The sequence below is a fragment of the Coccinella septempunctata genome, chromosome 3 (assembly GCF_907165205.1).
Source record: "Coccinella septempunctata chromosome 3, icCocSept1.1, whole genome shotgun sequence".
Classification (NCBI taxonomy): Eukaryota; Metazoa; Arthropoda; class Insecta; order Coleoptera; family Coccinellidae; genus Coccinella; species Coccinella septempunctata.
In genome coordinates this window covers 41444646-41464217 of record NC_058191.1, presented here as the reverse complement: position 1 = coordinate 41464217, position 19572 = coordinate 41444646, and the positions used below count along the sequence as shown (strand labels likewise).

Genomic DNA, 19572 nt, shown 5'->3' with positions numbered 1-19572 from the left:
CTAGTTCGTTCCAATTCAGTTCTTAAAATCGCGAAATGAAGCGTCTTTATCAGAAGGATTTTGCAGCCGGCCGATGTGTTTTCATGCGAAAGATACCGGTTGCATTGCAGGAATCGTGAACAGCGTCGAAGATATCACGTAATGATTGCCACATAATCAAGGAACATTTTGTTTTTCGACCTTGGGCTTAGAGAGAAGTTTCTCCTTCTCGAATTATTCACTATTAATAGACACACACATATTGTATCTTATCGGGTAATCGGATTCGAAAGAAAGCTTCACGTTTTTCCGCGTTAAAATGGACTGCCCAATTCTCGACATTATCGCCTTATTCGTATCAAACGCACTTAGCCCGCAAATAAGTAGTTTACCGCTCAATTGGTCAGAAGCGAACTTTAGGTTGTACAATACTTTCATTCGCCCTATGCTTCACAATGCTATTTATTCCCATCTTAATTCAAAAACGGAGAGATGAATTCATCTCATTTTCAACAGGTACAATCAGAAGAAAGTGATTCACGTCTTGTTTTTGAAAAAAAAATTGAATATTTTTCTGTTAAGCTCAGTTTGAAAATGGTGGTTTTTATATATGAGTATAAATTCGAATGCAAAAGTGATGGTTCAAAATAATCAACATGAGTATTGTCTTGAAAAAACCTACTTCATGATAACACAAAATAATTCGAAATTTTTTTCAATAAGATTAATTCACCCGCCTCTCATCAAACTTCACCCTTCCATTTCCGAGTAGCCAAGTACAATTCACTGTGCACTTGCATTGAGATTTATGGCCGAACAGTCGACAAGCTTTTACGAGGGTTAATTTTATAATAACAAAAGGACGGTTGCTAAATTTCTTAATTTTTCGAGTTATCGAAATTTTCGGCTCATTTTATTCATAGTAAATGAGTTTTGAATTGCGTCCAGTTGGGTATATTCTTTGTGGAGACAGGTACCTATAATTCTTTAATCCTCGCTGGGGGTGTAAAGGGTACACACTAATGACTTCATAAATATCGAACCTATTATCTATTTATATTTCTCAGAATCGGTTCACTTTACTGTTCGTGAAAGGAAAGATTCGCTGAATCCCTTTGAGAGTTTACAGGTGATTCAGAAATATATTTTTGCTAAGTAGTCAATTTCAATACCCCCACCACTAAGGGGGTGTATATATCAGAAAATTTTGCAGTAGCAACCTTAGTTTTCTCTATATGTTTATGCTGCTCAGTTGAGTTCAAACGTAGTGAGTGTGGTGGTAGTATTTGGTGCGACTATGGCGAAACATCGTTTTACATCGAAATTTCTTAGAGAAATTGAAAAGCGCAAGGTATGTACTTTAACATAAATTATAATTTTGAAGTTTGAGGGAACCGAATGATGAATTTATCATCTTCCATCAATTTTAGACAAACGGCGTTGACTATTTTGAAAAAAGGCGATCGTAAAATAGCTCAGAATATTAGATAGAAGTGTGTAAGTAATGAATTCGATGTATATAGTGTCTTTCGAAAATTCCCATCCCATCTGTTCCCGGGACAGGTTCGCCAGATCGAAATGGCCCAATAAGGGCCACGCCGATAATGGCGATAAATTCGCCAACCCCTACAAAGGCAGTTTTCATTTTTAATGGCCGTTGTTGCGAGAGCCCGGAACCGTGTCTTCCGATTTAATACCGAATTAACCGGTTAAATTACGCTAGTGAGAGGGCCCGAATCAGCGCCGGCCAACTTTCGTACGACCTCGCCTCGGGTTGATATCGATCCGTTTCATCTTTGGTCCGTCGATCGGTCGGAAAATTGTCCGATCATATTGACAAATTATTAAGTCCGAAAAAAAAACGTGGGTTGTTCGCGAATAAAACTAGTTTACTTTCATCTTTATTGAAACACAAAACGAAAAATAAAATAAAAAACAAAAAGTAGAATAAAAGAAAAATTTAATAAAATAAAAAACTAAAGAGTAACAAAGGTTTTTAACAGTTCTAGAGAAATCAAAGAGTACAAAATATCCGCAGTTTTCTATCTAAATTCAGGAAATTAAAAAGGCTTTCATTGTCTATCGCTAGTCACCACTGGTTGCCATATTTGAGGCTATTCAGCTCGGTCTCCTCACCCTCATTAATTATTTTGCAGAGAGAGAAAATAAGAGCTCCAATAGTGATTTCGCTTCATATAAATTCAACATATCTTTTATCGGAAATTTTTCTGTACTCCTTATGCTCTCCACAAAACAAAAAATCCAAACTGTGTATATGTCGGGGGCTTCAAACAAATACCAACGTATTCGTCACGGTCAATTTATACTTATTATGTTGACCTAGAATGAAATTTTCCACGAACAATAACATTTTCGGAAAAATGCAATGAATGCATTTCAGCAGATCTCGACAACCAAGTATCCAAACTGAGCCCAAGACCCGGGATTTGCTCTTCTTCAACGCACCATTTACATAAAAATTAAAATTCCTATCCGCCATTCGATATTTGTTCTAGCAACTTCCCCCACAGTTTGTTTACAATATTTCAGTAGCGACATTCAAACTATTCATAATGAACGTTGTGAATTCGCATTGACTGATCCCCAAGGTTCGCCATTGTTTTCGTGAAGTTGTCTCGCGGAATTTCCCTCCTTTAATTTGTTCATAGTTTGAATGGTAACTGGCAAGTTTGAGGGAATTCATGATTTAATCCAACGTTCATTCAGAATAGTTAATAATGTCATAACATTTTGCGACAAACATGAAATATTTTTGCGTCAGTGTAATTTGTGGAAACTATCATAATAACCTGTGCTTTGGGCTACTTTTAACTTTTTAATTTCTCCATTCTTCTCAGGTTCCTCCAACGAAGAACGACCCAGTGGTGAAGAGCATAAATAGCAGACTTGGAGAATATGGGAAGGTCAAGCATTTGTTCGAGGGGAATAAGGGCTTGATCGACCCCGGTTTCACTTCAATGTATGCAGTGCAACCGAGGCCGCATATGCCACCCCATCAACCAGCAAACAGGTTAGTAATTCAAGAATTCGCACGAACCCACTGACGGCAAAAAGTGTCTCAACAACGCTACTTTTCGACTTGTTTCAATAAACTCGATCGGTTGAATGTCACTGTTCAATTCTTGTGCAGAGCATCATGAATGTACTTTCCTTGTTTTAGTTTTTTATTTGACGTATATCTCTGTACAGTTACGTGTTTATGTGTGTAACATACTTTTTGATATCGTTATTGGACTTGTAGTACCAATCATGATGTCCAGTCTATCGTGACAGCAAATCAACGCGTCATATCTTCATTTTTAGCCCTTGTTGAAACACCGCATTCCCTTACTCATATTTACAAAATACATATTCATATTTTTCCCGGCAGACCGCCTCCTGATGCAGCTAGGCACGAGTTCAAGAAGCCTAACAACCACCACCCTGGCTTCCCATTCAGGCCCGACAGGGCCGTTCCAAATCAACACAGGCCGGTCGACGGCAGAACTCAAGAACGCGGCCCTTATCAGGGCCACCAGGCTAGGCAGGGCAGTGGCAACAACTACCCCGCTTACAGACAGAACGGCAACGGCCAGTATCAGCAGATGATGCATAATTCTGTGGCCGCGGGTCGTCCTAACCAAAATCAGATGTCCCGTCCAGCCGCCCCTGTACCGGTAAGTGTAGAACTCCAGCTCTTCCATCAACTGTAAGGCGCTCTGAAAATCGAGCTGAATATTTTGAGTTTACTATCGAAAAAACTGATTCTCGACTTTGTTTAGTCGGTTTTCTTTGCTTCATACTTAACTAACCTGAACTCCAATCTCCTTCACACTCTTTCAGATATCCTCGATACTTACCTTTTTTTCACACTTTTAATATTACAGGACCGAAAAACTTTACCTCATCAGACTCCAGCTCCCTCCAACTTCGAGGTGGACAGGGCTCTTGAGGAGATGATAATGCTGAAAGCGCCAATTTCAGCAATTGCTGCCACACCAAGGACGGACATGGACAACAACGGATTGTTCTTCCATCAGCCTACTGCAACGGTAAGTTGAATTAGAATTTTCATATCACATTTTGACACTGCTTTGACATGCTTTTAAAAAAAGATTCACTAGGTTATCGATTATTATTGACTCCCATTTTTTATTACAGTTGTCAGAGATGCCTCCGTCTAGAGATTCTTCGATTCCGAGTGAGTACAACTAAGTTTTCTTTATAGAAGAACCATTTTATCAGGCGTAATAACCTAGAAACTAATCGTTCTATGATTTTCGTTTCCGTGGAAACTTAAACGTAGACCACAGAGCTCCAAAATTCGGGAGACGTCAAACGGAACATCGAAACGCGCGAATCGAAATTCAATCGGTGTAAAATTAATCCGAGGACGAAATGAGCCGTTCCCGCCGAGGGGTTGGAAGAAAACGCGGGGGAAAAGAGGGCTGTACAAGAGTGCACCTTCCGTCGTTCGGAACGACTCCGGGCAGTCGACGACAGAGTACCCGCGCGCCAGTGCATTCGCGCTATCGCAGGGAGCCTGAACGCAAATCGGCGGACGTGCAGTTTTCAGCCTGTGTAATGGTGGATAATTCATCGAAACGAACCGATTTCGAATCAGAAACTTTTTCTGTCGCTCTCGCGGTAATTCCTTGATATCCGACGTTTCGTCGGGGTGTTTTCTCGCGTTGAAACTTCCCTTTGTGTTGTTGTTGTTGTTATTGTTTTCCCCCCCGTACTGAGTTTCGCCAAAATGGTCGCGCACGACTTGTGCGCATACAGGAGTTTGTACAAGAGTTGCGGTAAGTCGGGATTGGTTCTTTTCGGTCGCGTAATGTGGTAATTGTAGTGAGGAGATCGCGGAATGGAATAAATGGCGCGCGATGCGGCGAACCAGGTGCTTGAACCCTAATAAAACGTTTGTTTATGGTTTCGTGTGGATGTCCTTTGTTGCGTCTGAATGGCGATCTCCCGATACCTTTCATTCATTCTAATATCAATCCGATTGCCGACGATTATTAATTTTTTTCGAGCCCCGATTGGAGTGCACTTTGTTTGAGTAAATCGTCGCGCTATTTATCATATTTCTCCGCTTTGAGCTATTTAATCGCGTACAATGAGGTCACTGACTTTGAAAATAGATACTACTCAGGAAACTCGATATCTTTCGTTCTTTCCACCGCTGTCAATCTCAATTGATTCGGGAATTAGACCATTCGTAACTTTTTCCGAGAAGAAATATTCTTGGATTCAATTCAATTTAATCGTATTACTTCTTATTGACAATAACAAATATTTGTAATCGCGCGAGAAAAATAATAATAAAAATTAAAATTAAACTCAAAATATTAAAACTAAAACTAAAAATTATCGACAAAGAAAAGTCTCCTCAGAATTTGGAAAAATGAAAAAAAAAAACGTAGTAAAGGTGATCTGTAGTAGGATCATAATTATACCTGAAATTATCCCTATTCTCGAAGAAAAAAAAAATTAATGATAAAGCTGGTACACTAGAAAAAATCCTTTGTTTGGATATGGGTACAGGTGCTTAGCGGACCTGTTGTAAAAATAATGTGAATATTAAAACCGGAAGTAGCTTGTTACTTCCTACGAACTCATGGGTGAATTTCTTACAGTTTTTGAACAATTCGCACATAATAAAAAATGTTTAAAAGTTAAACAAGAAAAAAAGAATTTGATTATCATTCCAACAATAGTAATCGAATGATGAAAACAGTAACTTCTTATTTACCACAATGGTCCGGACATCCACCTGCCAGCAGGTGGATAACCATTCAGCAGATGGCTCCTCTACCACCCATCAATTTCGAGGAACGTTAATGCACGAATGCAGAATGATTTTGATGGAACAAAGAGTTTGTTATCGTTCTTGTCTAGGATCAAAATCGGAATACCTTCTGAATCCAAGATTTTATACAGGGTGATTCTGACTTGTACATATATTATAACAGTAGATTTTTGAGGTCGAAAAAAACACCCTTTGCCCTTACCATTTTCCCCGATTCGGCCTAGATGAAAAGATATAGCCCTTTTAACTCTTCATAATGAGGCATGTCACCCTTGGAAAATCAAAATTCTCTTCAGAATAACAAGCTAAATCTATGACACTACACATCTGTGGTTCGTTTAAACAGAATTCAGGGAAAATACCCGATTTTTCGAATTTCACAGATAATTTTTGATAATACAATAATAAATATATAAAATGAATAAAATACTTTTATATTTCAAAATAGTCAAATGGTCATTAGAGAACCTTCACATCAGATCCACAGATATGTAGTATCGTATCTGCTTGTTATTCTGAAGGTAATTTTGTTTTTTCAGAGATTGTATAGCTAACTTTAGAATCTCAAAATGGCTTTATCGTTTTATCTAGTGTTTTCTTGGACCACAGGAATCTTCTATTCAGACATATGTACAAGTCGAAGACTTACTCTGTATAGGTTTAATCAAGAAAGTGTAGTTCAGTTTACCGATTCTTCTCAAATGGATTATTTTAGTTCAATTTCAACCGTGTGTTGTGAATTTTTTTTTTATTGTTTGTTGGTTCGATTCAATGTTACCAATTTTTGTCGATATTTTATGTTATTTAATTTCATATTTGTGTATGGTTAGGTTAGTCCAGTTCAATATCACCTATGTCTCGAGAAATGCCATTCGTGATTCAGAATCTGTTAAAAATCTAGGATACATTTTAACGTTCAGAGACCTTGCTGGCTTTCACCAGAATTGGAAACCTCCATTTTACTAACCCTTGTTTTTTTTTCAGAACTAAATGAGGATCTTCCCGATGAAACCAGTCACAATGTCTCCGGGTCATCAGCGTAAGTATTCCCCCACCAAACCCTTTAGAATCGCATCCCAAACCTTAGATACGCATTCGACTAAACCTCAATTTCTTCAACAGCGATCTGAGGTCGCAATTGGCCTTGTCCGACACCAGTGAGGACGACGAGGAAGACCATCCCATAATGGAAAGGATGCTGTCGCCCATAGCCGCGACGCCGGCCGCGAATCGCATGGTAGACATCCCCCACATCCTGCCCAAGGCGAAGGAGACCGTCCAGGAGGACGAGGACCAAGACGACAGCTCTTCCAGCTCGTCCGACTCCGGATCGGACAGCGATTCCAGCAGCGACGACTCGGACAACGAGAAGGAAGAACCTGCGGTAGAAGTGCAGGCGCCGATACCCGCGACGACGGTGCAAAGGGTCAAGTCGCCGACGCCGTCTTTCGAGACCGACAACGAGGAGCAGAAGAAAAGATGGAACCTGGCCAGCTACATAGATCCGGGCAGCAAGGACTCGGTGGTCGCTCCGCTATCCCCCATTGAAAAAACCCCGTACGTTCCGGCCAAATCAGCGAAACACAAGAACGCGATACCAGCGTCGTCCAGCGTGTCTTCGGACAGTAGCGACGGCAGAATCGCGCAGAAAGACTCTAACAAAATAGTTACCAGACACTCGGACGATAGTAGTGATAGTGATGAAGACGATAGGACACGGGTCAGTGATAAACAGCAAGCGAAACGGACTATGGCAACTATTTACAGTGACTCCGATTCGGACTTCGACATTAAAAAAATCAAACAACCCCCCGCGACGAACAAAAACAGTGCTCCGACGGACGCGGTGAAACCGAAGAGTAACAGGGGACGGCCGCGTAAGATCAAACCCGAAGACGAGCAGGTCGGCGAAGTGAAGGTGAAAAAACGCGGCAGGCCGAAATTGCCCAAGAACGAGCTCAAGGGCAAACAGAGGACTTCCAGTGTGTCAGACGCGGACGGGCAAGTGAAAAAACGCGGTAGGCCCAAGAAGAAGAGGAGCACGAGCTCCGACGACGAGATCAAAACCAAAAAATCAAAAGCGTGCTTGTCGTCCGACGACGAATCCGACACGTGCAAGACCAAAACCGACAAATCGACGAGGGACAAACAGAACGCGACGGCGTCCAGGAAGAAACCGGCGAAGAAGGCGTTCAAGAACGCGAAAAGTTCGGAGACGGTGCCCACTTCCAGCGACAGCGATTCGGACGACGAAAAACCGAAACTGTCGTCCGACAGCGAGCTCAGCGACTCCGCTACCAAGTCCAAGAAATCCAACGGTTGTACGAAGATAGAAGAGAAAGATAAGGATCGCGTACAAGATAAAAACAAGAGCGATTTCTTGAGGAAACTCTACACCCCGAAAAGAGACTCTGAAGGCGGTAAAGGAGGCGGCAAAGGGGGCGGTAAAGGTGGCAAAGGCAAGGGCGGCGTCACCGTCATCATAACCGAAGACTACGAGAGGTTCATATCGGAGGACAATCTCTTCACCTCGAACACCGTAACGTCGAAAAACGACGCTAAACCCGAATCTGCGAAATCGGCCACGACACCTGTAAAGACTGCCTCACCACCTGCGAAACCTACGCAGTCACCTGTCAAAAACGTGCCGCAAACGCCCGAGAAAAAATCCGTACCTTACGATAAGGATGTGTTCAGAATGAAGATCAACATGCAGGAACTGAACGCCAAACAGATGAATTGTAAGGAAAAAATCGAGGATGTTAAACCCCAGCCACAAGAAAAGGAAAAAGAGAAAGAAAGAGAAAAACATAAGAGTTCCAACGAAAAATCTAAAAACGCAGATCCCGAACAGAAGACTTCCAAGAAAAAAGAACACAAATCTAAAGATAAGGATCGTAAAAACAAAGAAAAAGACCACAGTCTTAAAAAGGATGGCAAATCGATCCCCGAGGAACCTAAGAAGAAGGATGAAAATGTAAAATCCAAAGATGGACATCACAAAACGAAAAAAGAACACAAAATCAAAAGCGAAAATCACAAAATGAAAGAGGAAAATCGCAAAATCAAACAAGACGAATGCAAAATAAAAGAACAGAAACCGAAAGATGATCACAAGACGAAAGAGGAGGATCATAAGACTAAGGATGAAGTTAGGAAAATGAAAGACGAAGAGTGCAAACCCAAAGAAGAGAATCTCAGGCCGAAGGAGAAAGAGCACAAGGACAAAAAATCAAAGGAGAAGCGCCACAAAGATAAAGAACACAAATCAAAAGATAAAAGTTCCAAGCATGGCAAGGAACCTAAGGACGAAACAAAACAAAAATCTAAGAAAAGGAAAAGAGACCATAGTCACAGTTCTTCACGTTCGGTCGTGAGTGAGCATTCTTCAAAAGTCAAAACCGATGAGTCACCTTCGAAAAAGAAAAAAGGGGAAAACGACAAATCAAGTACAGTTAATAACACCAACTTGCCACAAACCAATAACGAAAGGAATCCTGGCGATGTAAAAGTAACAAATCCTGAAGACTCAAAATCCTCGAAAAAAGAATCAACCAAAAAAGAACAAACTAATCAAGAAAAACCTGCTCACGTCGAAGATCAAAGACCATCATCTAAAACGAACCAGCATAAAATAACTTACAGCAACGATCAAAAAGCCTCGACGAGCGGCGATAACTCAAATCAAAAAATTGTGGCTTTTTCGTATTTCGAAAGGTTTGAGGAACCGGCAGAATTTGATAGCAGGGATCATAACCAATATTTGGTTGAGGCCAAAAGACTGAAACATTTGGCAGATACGGTGTCCGATCCTTTTAAACAATGCCTCTTGTACATGGATGCTGTACTTTACTTCCTGCTGACTGGGGATGCCATGGAAAATGAGAGGAGTACAGAGGCGGCAGCGTTCACTATGTTCAGGGACACGCTCTCCCTGATTAAATACATTTCGGGGAGATACAAGCAACATATGTACTCCCAGATGTTTACCACCCTGGCCGTCTTGAAGTAAGTACCAATATAAAAAAATTTCCAAACACTAATTTGTTGAAGTTCTTGAAGAATACAATTCTAATGATTTTCATTTTATTTTGCAGCTACCGATGCCAGTCAAGACTATACTACAAACTCCTCGAAATAAAACGGAGAGAAAATAGGGAATATCAAAAAACTATTGCGGACTTTTGTAATAAGGTAAGCTCCATAACACCAGTCAGAAAATAACAAGTTTATAGATTCATTTAACAGAGCTCGGTGAGCTAAAACTGTAGTACTATCCCACAAAAAACCTTGACCACACATGCAGAATATAATTAACATGTTTTCTTCTTGTCCAGAGTGCTGCTACCACCACTGAACATCCTCCAAACCAGAGCGGGGCCCAGCCAAATGCTGCATCACCAGTGTCGCCATCAGGTTCTGTGGGGTCGATAGGAAGCCATTCTTCTTCTGGCTACAGCAGTAGTGACCTTCCTAACCGAAACCAAGGAATCTGGATGCCCGTTGCTGTGCACAATGCGGTGGCCATCCAAAACCAGCATTTCACATACTTACTCAGCTATATGGACCTCTGGGAAGCAGCAGATAACTTAGTACAAAATGCAGGTCTTACTGGTGAGTAAAACAATCATCACACTCTCGATTCTGATTCGCTTTGATTCAACGGAAATGATAAAAGGGTAAATGGAATTTTTAACTGATACACGTTTCGATTTCAGAATTCTTCATCCAGTTAGATAGGACCTGCAGACCTTTGACGATACATAGCACAATTCGGCATTTGGTGTCTTATTGCAAGAGGGGAATAGTACTAGTCCAAAGGGAAATGCAAGAAAACACATAAGAGAACCTTCGATATAGGACTAAATCTAAGAAGCCAAAGAAAATATCTGTCAATTCTTTTGGTCGATGGATCAAATCAACAATGCTGAACTAGAAGAAATTCTATATTAGTTTGACTGTGGGCGATAGTGAGGAAATTATATTCCTAAAACACTTGACTGTTTAACTGCAAGATATAACTGCAGTTAACCCGTTGACTTTGAATATTCTGTACATAATATTTTTACACAAGTAGGAAATTTCGAGTAAATAGTGTATATTATTGTAAATAGTGTAATTTTAAAGTTATATAAATATATATATTATAAACAATTGCTATATTTGTACATGCTGAAATAGTGGCCTAGTGAATCAAACTCACAACTTACGTTGTGCAAGAATATATTATAAGAAGTCATGATTGTTATTTTTGCATATATTCTAGTTATGTGTGTACATCTATGTATATCTTGTATATTTTATAAATTTTAAATTATTGAATTTTTATCTTAAGTGTTTTCCAACTATGGCCATTTTCAATATAAAAAATTTTCATAATTATTATTGTTTTTTTTTGAGTTGATCAATGTATTATCTTCTATCTATTTTCATAAGAGAGGAATTGTTAGTTATTTCACAATCAAATATTATTTGCAATATGAAATGTATCAGAGGGAGGAGATATGAATTCTTTTAATTTTTCAGGTGATACAATAATATATCACAATCATTATTCAGAGTAATGGAACAATAAAGTTCGTCATAAATTTAAAACAATTCAAGTTTTCTCCTTGTCAAATACTACCCTGTCTTTATTAAAAAATTGGTGCATATGAGTTCATCGAGTAAAATTTCAATACATTCTTTAGAAGTCGATATTCATGTACAGATTGAATTTTTTCACAAAGGATATTATATCGAAAAGTACATATCATTTCATGCAGCATTTTCTTCAACTCAATCAAGCTAAAATAACCTTTATTACTTTTATACTATTTGAAATTACGAAACAAATGATAGACTGAACATAACTTCGATACAAAAAGAATGGTATTTTTTAAATTCACTGTAAAACTATATGGTACTCAAATAACCAGCATAAACCTGAATTTTCATTACATTTTTCCAGATTGACCTTCAGTCACTTAGAGAATTCAATTTTCACTCTGATAGAAACGAATATCGACTGTACTCTTATACTTTTTGGGTATAGAGGCCCAATACCTCAGTAAAATTTTGCTCGATGTGATAAAAGTTTGGGTACAATTTGAGCAAAATAATTTTTGGTGCTATTTTGTTACTCGAAATAATTATTCTTTAATTAAAAATGAAATTTCAAATAGAGCGATGGGACCATAACAAAGCCAGATGGACAGTAATGAAATTTGTATTCTCTACACAAGAATTTCTTGAAGTATTTTAAAAATGTATCTATTGTATTATAAACAAAATTATTCAGTCAAAGTGTTCACTTCTTTTCTAGATGAAATTTCTAATTGAAAATTTGTTTTGTTTTCTCCATGGATTCGATATTGTTCCAATTTTTTATTGTTTCAAAATTCACTATTTCCTCAATGCTCTCTAAAAAATTTGCTGATTTCAGATGAAGTAGTACCTATGAAATAAGTGCCTGTTCTTATTTGTTGCAGAAACGAATCGTGAAATGATCATCATTTCGTAGAATGATCAAGAAAATGAACATAAGCAGAAATTTCGACTGACATAATGTTGTTTGTTTTTGTTTGAAATATATTAATTTAATTTATTGATTTTGTTTTTATTATGCTCACCTCATGGATTTGTAGCCAAACTTTATCCATTCTAAATGTATCCAATTTCTACTGGACGTTGGATTTATTGAGAACTTTTGTCACTTCATTTATATTGTTTGAGGTCATGGATAGTTATATAAGTTATGAACAGAAAATGGAACCAAATCGAAAGAAATTGAACAAAGTAATATAAATATTTTTTCATGAAGTAACCGTTTAGGATTATGAAATTTTCATACATGATAAATGTGGTTCAATTTTCTTTCCACCAAAGTCTCAACTTTCATCAAGACTCGAAGTGATTGAGAGTAGAGCTACATATCAACAATAAGTTTTTGATATGTAAGACTAGACAATGAAACAAAATTTTCTCCATTGTTCGGAACAAGGACACCAATAAGGCAATTTTGATGAGGTTTCAGTTATATTTTGAGGCAACTAATTGTTTTTCGATATTTGAATTTTATAGAATCAATTTAATTAAAGTGGTTTGTAAATGGGTATATTCAGAGCAATAAATAAATTTTAATTGCAATGGGTACTGCAATATGTTAAAAATACCCTTTACAATGAAAGAAAATGTTCTGATAGTACAATCATGTTCGCATTGAATCAAATCAAGAAATATGTATATCCAAGTGACCTTGTGTAATGAATAATAACTCATTTATTTTATTGCATTGAAAATGATTAACAACTTTTTATTTCTCGATGAAAAATGAACCTGAATAGAATATATATTGAATCCGAATTCTGTTTTATCACTCACCATGTACTCCTCATGCAAAATCCCAACAAATTTCAAAAGACACAATTTTGTATAAAATTTCCAGAACTTGACGCTAAATCTTCCCTCGGAAATTATAAAAATCGTCCATCTTTGTAAGTCGATTTCTGCGAAACATCGAATTTTCGTGGTGTTTATATTGACGTTTTCAAAACATCGATTTTCTGATGAAAAATATCGACATTTTGATCGAATTTATTTTTGGTTCGTAAAAAGATACCAACCGACGAATACCATAGTTTTCATTTCTCAGATTGGCTGCTTTATTTCATCCCTTCAATTCAAATCAAGAAAACATGCAATAGTGTCGATAATTTATAATCGTTCTTCCAATAATTAGCTTTGAGTGCTCATTTAAAACAAGAATGGAGTTAAAACCTCGAAGAAAATGCTCCAAGAAGATAAATTCATCAATTATATTTAAATTTTTATACATATTAAAGAGTATAAACCCTCCTTTCATATATGAGGCTTGTGAAGACAATCACTATCATATAAAAATATCTTTATTATCAGAAATCATAACAATTATTGAGTGGCATCAAAAATATAAAAGACCTACAGAAAACTAGACTAGAAGAAACATACAAATTGATCACCGATTTTTTATCTAAATGATGATTCCCCCAAATTTCAAATATAATTATTGAAATCTACTTAATGCTTCGCAAAATGCTTTCTTTGTCATTGAATGAGAACAATATATACAATTTTTCCTCAGATGAAAACAATTGGAATTTTTTATGGCACTGGATGAAAATCGGATGACTCTATAAATTCATGTGATTTTTCATCGTCTTGTTTGACTATAGTCTCTTCCCTCTTTTTCCATTGTCCAGCTGTGTAGGGAGCATGTTTCTTGTTAAATGAAGGTTGTTCATCTTCATCTTGCTCAGGTTCGAATTCCATTTGCAAATCTTCACGAATAATCTTTAACAATGTTGTTCGGGGCAAACCAAGAATTTTTGATCTTTCTCTAAGTGATAATCTTGGGGATTCCTCCAAAGAAGCTTTCACATAAGGAACATGCATGAGTCTAGACAGTGGTCTTCCTGATTTCTCTTTGTCATCTACATTACCTAATTGAAAAAGTTTTTTCTCCCAATTCAGCAGGGTTGATCTATTCGGTGGTTTTGTACTGAACCTTATCATGAAATTATTATGGATATCTTTCCATGTTTGGTTATTATACTCTTTTTCGTGAACCCATACAGCGGCTACAACTTTTTGTTCGTGAGTATATTTTGAATTCGAATCATTTTCATCGAACTCATCTTCGTTCATTACTGCTAGTGAACAAAACTACGAACTGCGTCAACAGGTATCTGTTTATCTGATTACAGATAAAAAATAGACTAGAAATGTCAACATAAATTAATTGTCACCCGCATCGGAATGTGATTTGACTGATCCTATTTGAATTTATGTTAATTTATCTCTTCCGATATCATCCTCATATTTTTAATTTGGCCGTAGAAATTGATTTTTATGGTTAAAAAAATCGATCTCCTAAGACTGGTGGCACCATCTAGTAGTCATATGAGTAAGTATAACCAAGTATAACCACATGCAAAAGAATATCATTTCACTTTGATTCTCAAGAGATCGAGAATTCGAATATTCTATAATTGAAGAATTTCGCCAATTATTTCATTACTTCTTTTTCTTAAATGTGGATAAATATGCACAATATATGAAAAAAAATAATTATTCTCAGTAGCTGAGGCCATAATGAGGAAAGAAGAGTTAAATATTTTGTGGTTTCTCTTGAGATAAAGTAGGAAACCGTGATGCTCTACCATTTCTCGTTCACTTTTCCGTAAATCGTAGAACGGTGAAGAAATAAACGTGAGTATTTCTGGTTATTATTTATATTCTCATTGTATTTTTTGTAACACGTTATATCTTAGTCTAGATTCATATTTGTAATTTTAATTCATTTATTTCATTTTTTTGTCTTGAATATTAATAATATTGTCGACGCTTCGAAAGTTTTACCACGTGCTCGAAAACATGGCCGTCTTTGTAATGAGTAAAATAAATGATGTTATAGAATGGCGGATTCTGCTCCTGCCGGTGGACGTGGTGGATTTCGAGGTGGTTTTGGCGGTTCTCGCGGCCGTGGTGGCCCCAGGGGACGCGGTCGTGGACGCGGCAGGGGACGTGGACGTGGTAAGGACGACCAGAAAGAATGGACCCCTGTCACCAAACTGGGACGTCTAGTTAAAGAGGGAAAAATCCAAAGTCTTGAACAAATCTATCTGTTCTCTCTGCCCATCAAAGAATTCGAAATCATCGATTTCTTCATTGGTTCAACCCTTAAAGATGAGGTATGTTACTTCGGTAATACCTAAGATATCGTTCTAAATTATCTTTTTTTGAGTAGGTTCTCAAGATCATGCCTGTACAGAAACAAACCCGTGCAGGTCAACGTACCAGGTTCAAGGCCTTCGTAGCTATTGGAGACAGCAATGGGCACATTGGTTTGGGTGTGAAATGCAGCAAGGAAGTAGCAACTGCCATCCGTGGTGCTATCATCCTTGCCAAACTTTCTGTCGTACCAGTACGTAGAGGTTACTGGGGTAACAAGATTGGTAAACCCCACACAGTACCATGCAAGGTAAGAATTTTGTGCATAATTTGTGTTCTTTGGGTTTAATAGCTTTTGTTTCCACTAGGTGACAGGCAAGTGCGGTAGTGTAACCGTGAGGCTGATTCCAGCACCAAGAGGTACTGGTATCGTTTCCGCCCCTGTACCCAAAAAGTTGCTGCAGATGGCTGGTATTGAAGACTGCTACACCTCAGCTAGGGGTTCCACTGGTACATTGGGCAACTTCGCCAAGGCAACTTTCGCTGCCATCGCCAAGACTTACGCTTACTTGACGCCTGATTTGTGGGCAGATATGCCTTTGACTAAGACTCCCTACCAAGAGTACTCCGACTTTTTGGCCATGACTGCCAAACCGAAGAATGCTGTTCCCGAATGAATTGTGATTTATTCTTGAAAATAAATAAATCACCTTTTTAGGAAGTCTTTGTTTTTATTTCAACCTTTACAGGGATTTTTGTGTGAATTTGTTACTTGGGATTTAAAATTTTTTGTAGTCTTTGTTTTGTAGGTTTTTTTGTTACAGAGATTTCTACCATGACGCTTTATCAATCGTCTTTGTTTATCATCATTTTAAAAGTAAGTACCTACTACTTTGTTTTGAAAATAAAATAATGAATTACTTCCTATTATGATGATTCAAAATGTCATGCCAGACTAGAGTTTATGAGCTACATTAATGATTTTTCAATATTAACTGACAAAAGTTAAGTCATCTAACAAATTATTACTGTGTTAATAATCTTCCACTAATGTTGAAACATATTTCCAGATCCACTGAGTGAATATCCATCATGGACTGATGATAAAAGTAAGTTTTTTTTATTCTTTAAATATTTCTTTGCCTGCATTTTTACAAAAATATTTAATGATGAGAAGTTTTTCTTTCGCGGTTTCTACCAGAAGGACTTGTCCTGTTGATGGCCTTAAGAATCTGATTACTTTTTGTCAAATCTTTTACTGCATTTTGGAAGCTTCATTTTCTTATCTATTTTTTCTTTTTTTCAGATTCAGGTGATTTCATTTATCCTCATCTTGGTGTGAGAACTTCAGTTGAGTTTATGGTGAGTTGATTGAGTTGATTTCTTCTTTTTCATTGAAATCCCATAGTGATGATAAACTTTTCTTTCGCGGTTTCTACCAGAAGGACTTGTCCTGTTGATGGCCTTAAGAATCTGATTACTTTTTGTTACATCTTTTTCTGCCATTTGGAATCTTCATTTTCTTATATGTTACTACTTTTTTCCAGATTCAGCTAAAATCTACCATTATTTCGGGGTGAGAACTGCATATGAGTTTATGGTGAGTGGATTGAATTGTTTTCTTCTTATATTCTTATCATCACATAGTGATGATTATCATCACTGGTTATCATAGTGGTGATTATCATCACATAGTGATGATAAACTTTTCTTTCGCGGTTTCTACCAGAAGGACTTGTCCTGTTGATGGCCTTAAGAATCTGATTACTTTTGTTATATCTTTTTCTTTTCTGCCAGTTGAAAACTTCATTGTCTTATGTGTTACTTCTTTTTTTCAGATTCAACTAAAATAATCTGCCATTAGTTCGGGGTGAGAACTGCAGATGAGTTTATGGTGAGTGGATTGAGTTTTATTCTTCTTATTCATTAAAACCTTTAAGTGATGATAATTTTTTCTTTCGCGGTTTCTACCAGAAGGACTTGTCCTGTTGATGGCCTTAAGAATCTGAATACTTTTTGTCATATCTTTTACTGCCTTTTGGAAGCTTCATTCTCTTATATTATATTTCTTTTTTTCAGATTTAGTTGACTTAATTTATGGTCATGTTGGTGTGAGAACTTCAGTTGGGTTTATGGTGAGTGGATTGAATTGTTTTCTTCTTATTTATTGAAATCCCATAGTGATGATAATCTTTTCTTTCGCGGTTTCTACCAGAAGGACTTGTCCTGTTGATGGCCTTAAGAATCTGAATACTTTTTGTCATATCTTTTACTGCCTTTTGGAAGCTTCATTCTCTTATATTATATTTCTTTTTTTCAGATTTAGTTGACTTAATTTATGGTCATGTTGGTGTGAGAACTTCAGTTGGGTTTATGGTGAGTGGATTGAATTGTTTTCTTCTTATTTATTGAAATCCCATAGTGATGATAATCTTTTCTTTCGCGGTTTCTACCAGAAGGACTTGTCCTGTTGATGGCCTTAAGAATCTGAATATTTTTTTTGATATCTTTTTCTGCCATTTGAAAGTTTCATTATCTTATATATTATGTACTTATTTTTTCAGATTCAGCTAACAGTGTTAAACATTATTTTGGGTTGAGGACTGCAGATGACTTAATGGTGAGTGGATTGAGATGTTTTATTCTTATTCATTAAAACTTCAAGTGATGATAAACTTTTCTTTCGCGGTTTCTACCAGAAGGACTTGTCCTGTTGATGGCCTTAAGAATCTGATTTATAAATTCATCTATACCATTGAGTATATAAATTATTTTTTTTCTCACAATTTCCTTCTTATTTCAGATTGAAAAGTGGACTCTATGTTATAATTTCGAAAAAGAACTCCAGATAAGTAGATGGTGAGTAATGAAATTCATTAAACAACAAAACATTAGTCTTGAAGTGATTTAAAACTATGTATTTCACATTTTAAATTGTTTTACGTGATCAATTCTTGATTCATAAAACAATGATGATTCAAAATGTCATGCCAGACTAGAGTTTATGAGCTACTTCCATGATTATTTTTTTCTACTGAAAATTCAAAAATTTCACAAACTTACCTTACTTTTGCCCTAATTTTGTTAATTGTTTCTCCTTTGTGTTACAGATGGGCAAGTTTTCTTTTGCAGATTATGGTGATGGAAATCGTTGAGAAGCTCACTAAGGTAAGCATACTTTCAATTGAAAATTCCATCAACTTTTATTACTCCTCCATAATGATGATTCAAAATGTCATGCCAGACTAGAGTTTATGAGCTACTCCCATGATTTTTTTTTTCTACTGAAAAATCAAAAATTTCATAAACTTATCAATAGTTTTGCCTTAATTTTGTTAACTTTTCCTTGTATTGTGTTACAGGTGGGCAAGTTTCCATTTGAAGATTGTGGTGATGGAAACATTAGAAACTCACTAAGGTAAGCATACATTAAATTGAAAATTACATCAACATTTATTACTCATCCACAATGATGATTCAAAATACTGTCATGCCAGACTAGAGTTTATGAGCTACATTAATGATTATTTTTGCAACTGATTATTTCAATTGTATTCTCAATCCCCCTTAATTTTACTTATTGGTTCTAATTAATTTTATTTTTCAGATTTCAGGTTATGGATACAACACTTTGCACACCAGGTGAATAGCTTCAGCTTCATTAATATTAAGGAGTTGTTTGAAATTGTAAGTGTGTGGTATGGATAAATGTTTGAGATTTCAGATCCTGTGTTCCTGATAATTCGAGAAGTTGAAATATCAGATGAATTGTTATGTATAATGCTTCTTCTAATAAAAAAATTTAATAAACTTGTATATATTCTTTTGACCAATGCCATTTCCCCAAATCCAGTCCTCTATGGAGGATACTTAGATATATAAAATGATTCACTTTAGTATGAGTAAAATTATTTACAAATTCGAATCAAAAGTCTTATGATACATAACTAACTAGAAAAGATTAGTTAGGCACAAAAACACGCAATAGGGAATACTCCTTCTGGCGAAAATATTGTATTTTATGAAATATCTCTAAAACGTCACATTTCGAAATAACAAAAAAAGTATTTCAAGTACTTAGAAATAAAAAT

At 36.7% G+C, this 19572-nt stretch overlaps 2 protein-coding genes and 1 long non-coding RNA gene across 14 annotated transcripts in view; all 3 read left to right on the top strand.

Annotated features, from left to right (window-relative positions):
- Positions 1-12377, top strand: part of LOC123309977 (AF4/FMR2 family member lilli-like) — a 72936-nt gene extending 60559 nt beyond the window's left edge. For 11 of the 12 annotated variants that reach the window (XM_044893299.1, XM_044893300.1, XM_044893298.1 and 8 more), the window contains 9 exons: positions 2838-3010; positions 3371-3656; positions 3867-4031; positions 4141-4180; positions 6776-6830; positions 6914-9799; positions 9889-9985; positions 10129-10405; positions 10510-12377. In XM_044893299.1, coding sequence (XP_044749234.1) covers positions 2838-3010; positions 3371-3656; positions 3867-4031; positions 4141-4180; positions 6776-6830; positions 6914-9799; positions 9889-9985; positions 10129-10405; positions 10510-10634 — 4104 coding nt within the window. In that variant the 3' untranslated portion in view covers positions 10635-12377. Of the gene's footprint in view, positions 1-2837; positions 3011-3370; positions 3657-3866; positions 4032-4140; positions 4181-4530; positions 4785-6775; positions 6831-6913; positions 9800-9888; positions 9986-10128; positions 10406-10509 lie in introns of those variants that run through there. The other variant, XM_044893309.1, reaches the window with a different exon arrangement.
- A 2494-nt stretch (positions 12378-14871) lies between these two features.
- On the top strand, positions 14872-16202 carry LOC123309979 (40S ribosomal protein S2-like). Its single transcript, XM_044893310.1, has 4 exons — positions 14872-15019; positions 15225-15501; positions 15558-15791; positions 15850-16202. The coding sequence occupies exons 2-4, from the start codon at positions 15226-15228 to the stop codon at positions 16156-16158; spliced, it is 819 nt and encodes a 272-aa protein (XP_044749245.1). The 5' UTR covers positions 14872-15019; position 15225; the 3' UTR covers positions 16159-16202.
- Positions 16203-16379: 177 nt separating this feature from the next.
- Positions 16380-19225, top strand: LOC123309980. Its single transcript, XR_006537306.1, has 11 exons — positions 16380-16590; positions 16788-16843; positions 17029-17081; positions 17320-17375; positions 17561-17616; positions 17802-17857; positions 18046-18101; positions 18285-18340; positions 18592-18649; positions 18844-18899; positions 19089-19225. It is a non-coding gene; the product is annotated as an uncharacterized LOC123309980 (long non-coding RNA).
- The last annotated feature ends 347 nt before the right edge of the window (positions 19226-19572 follow it).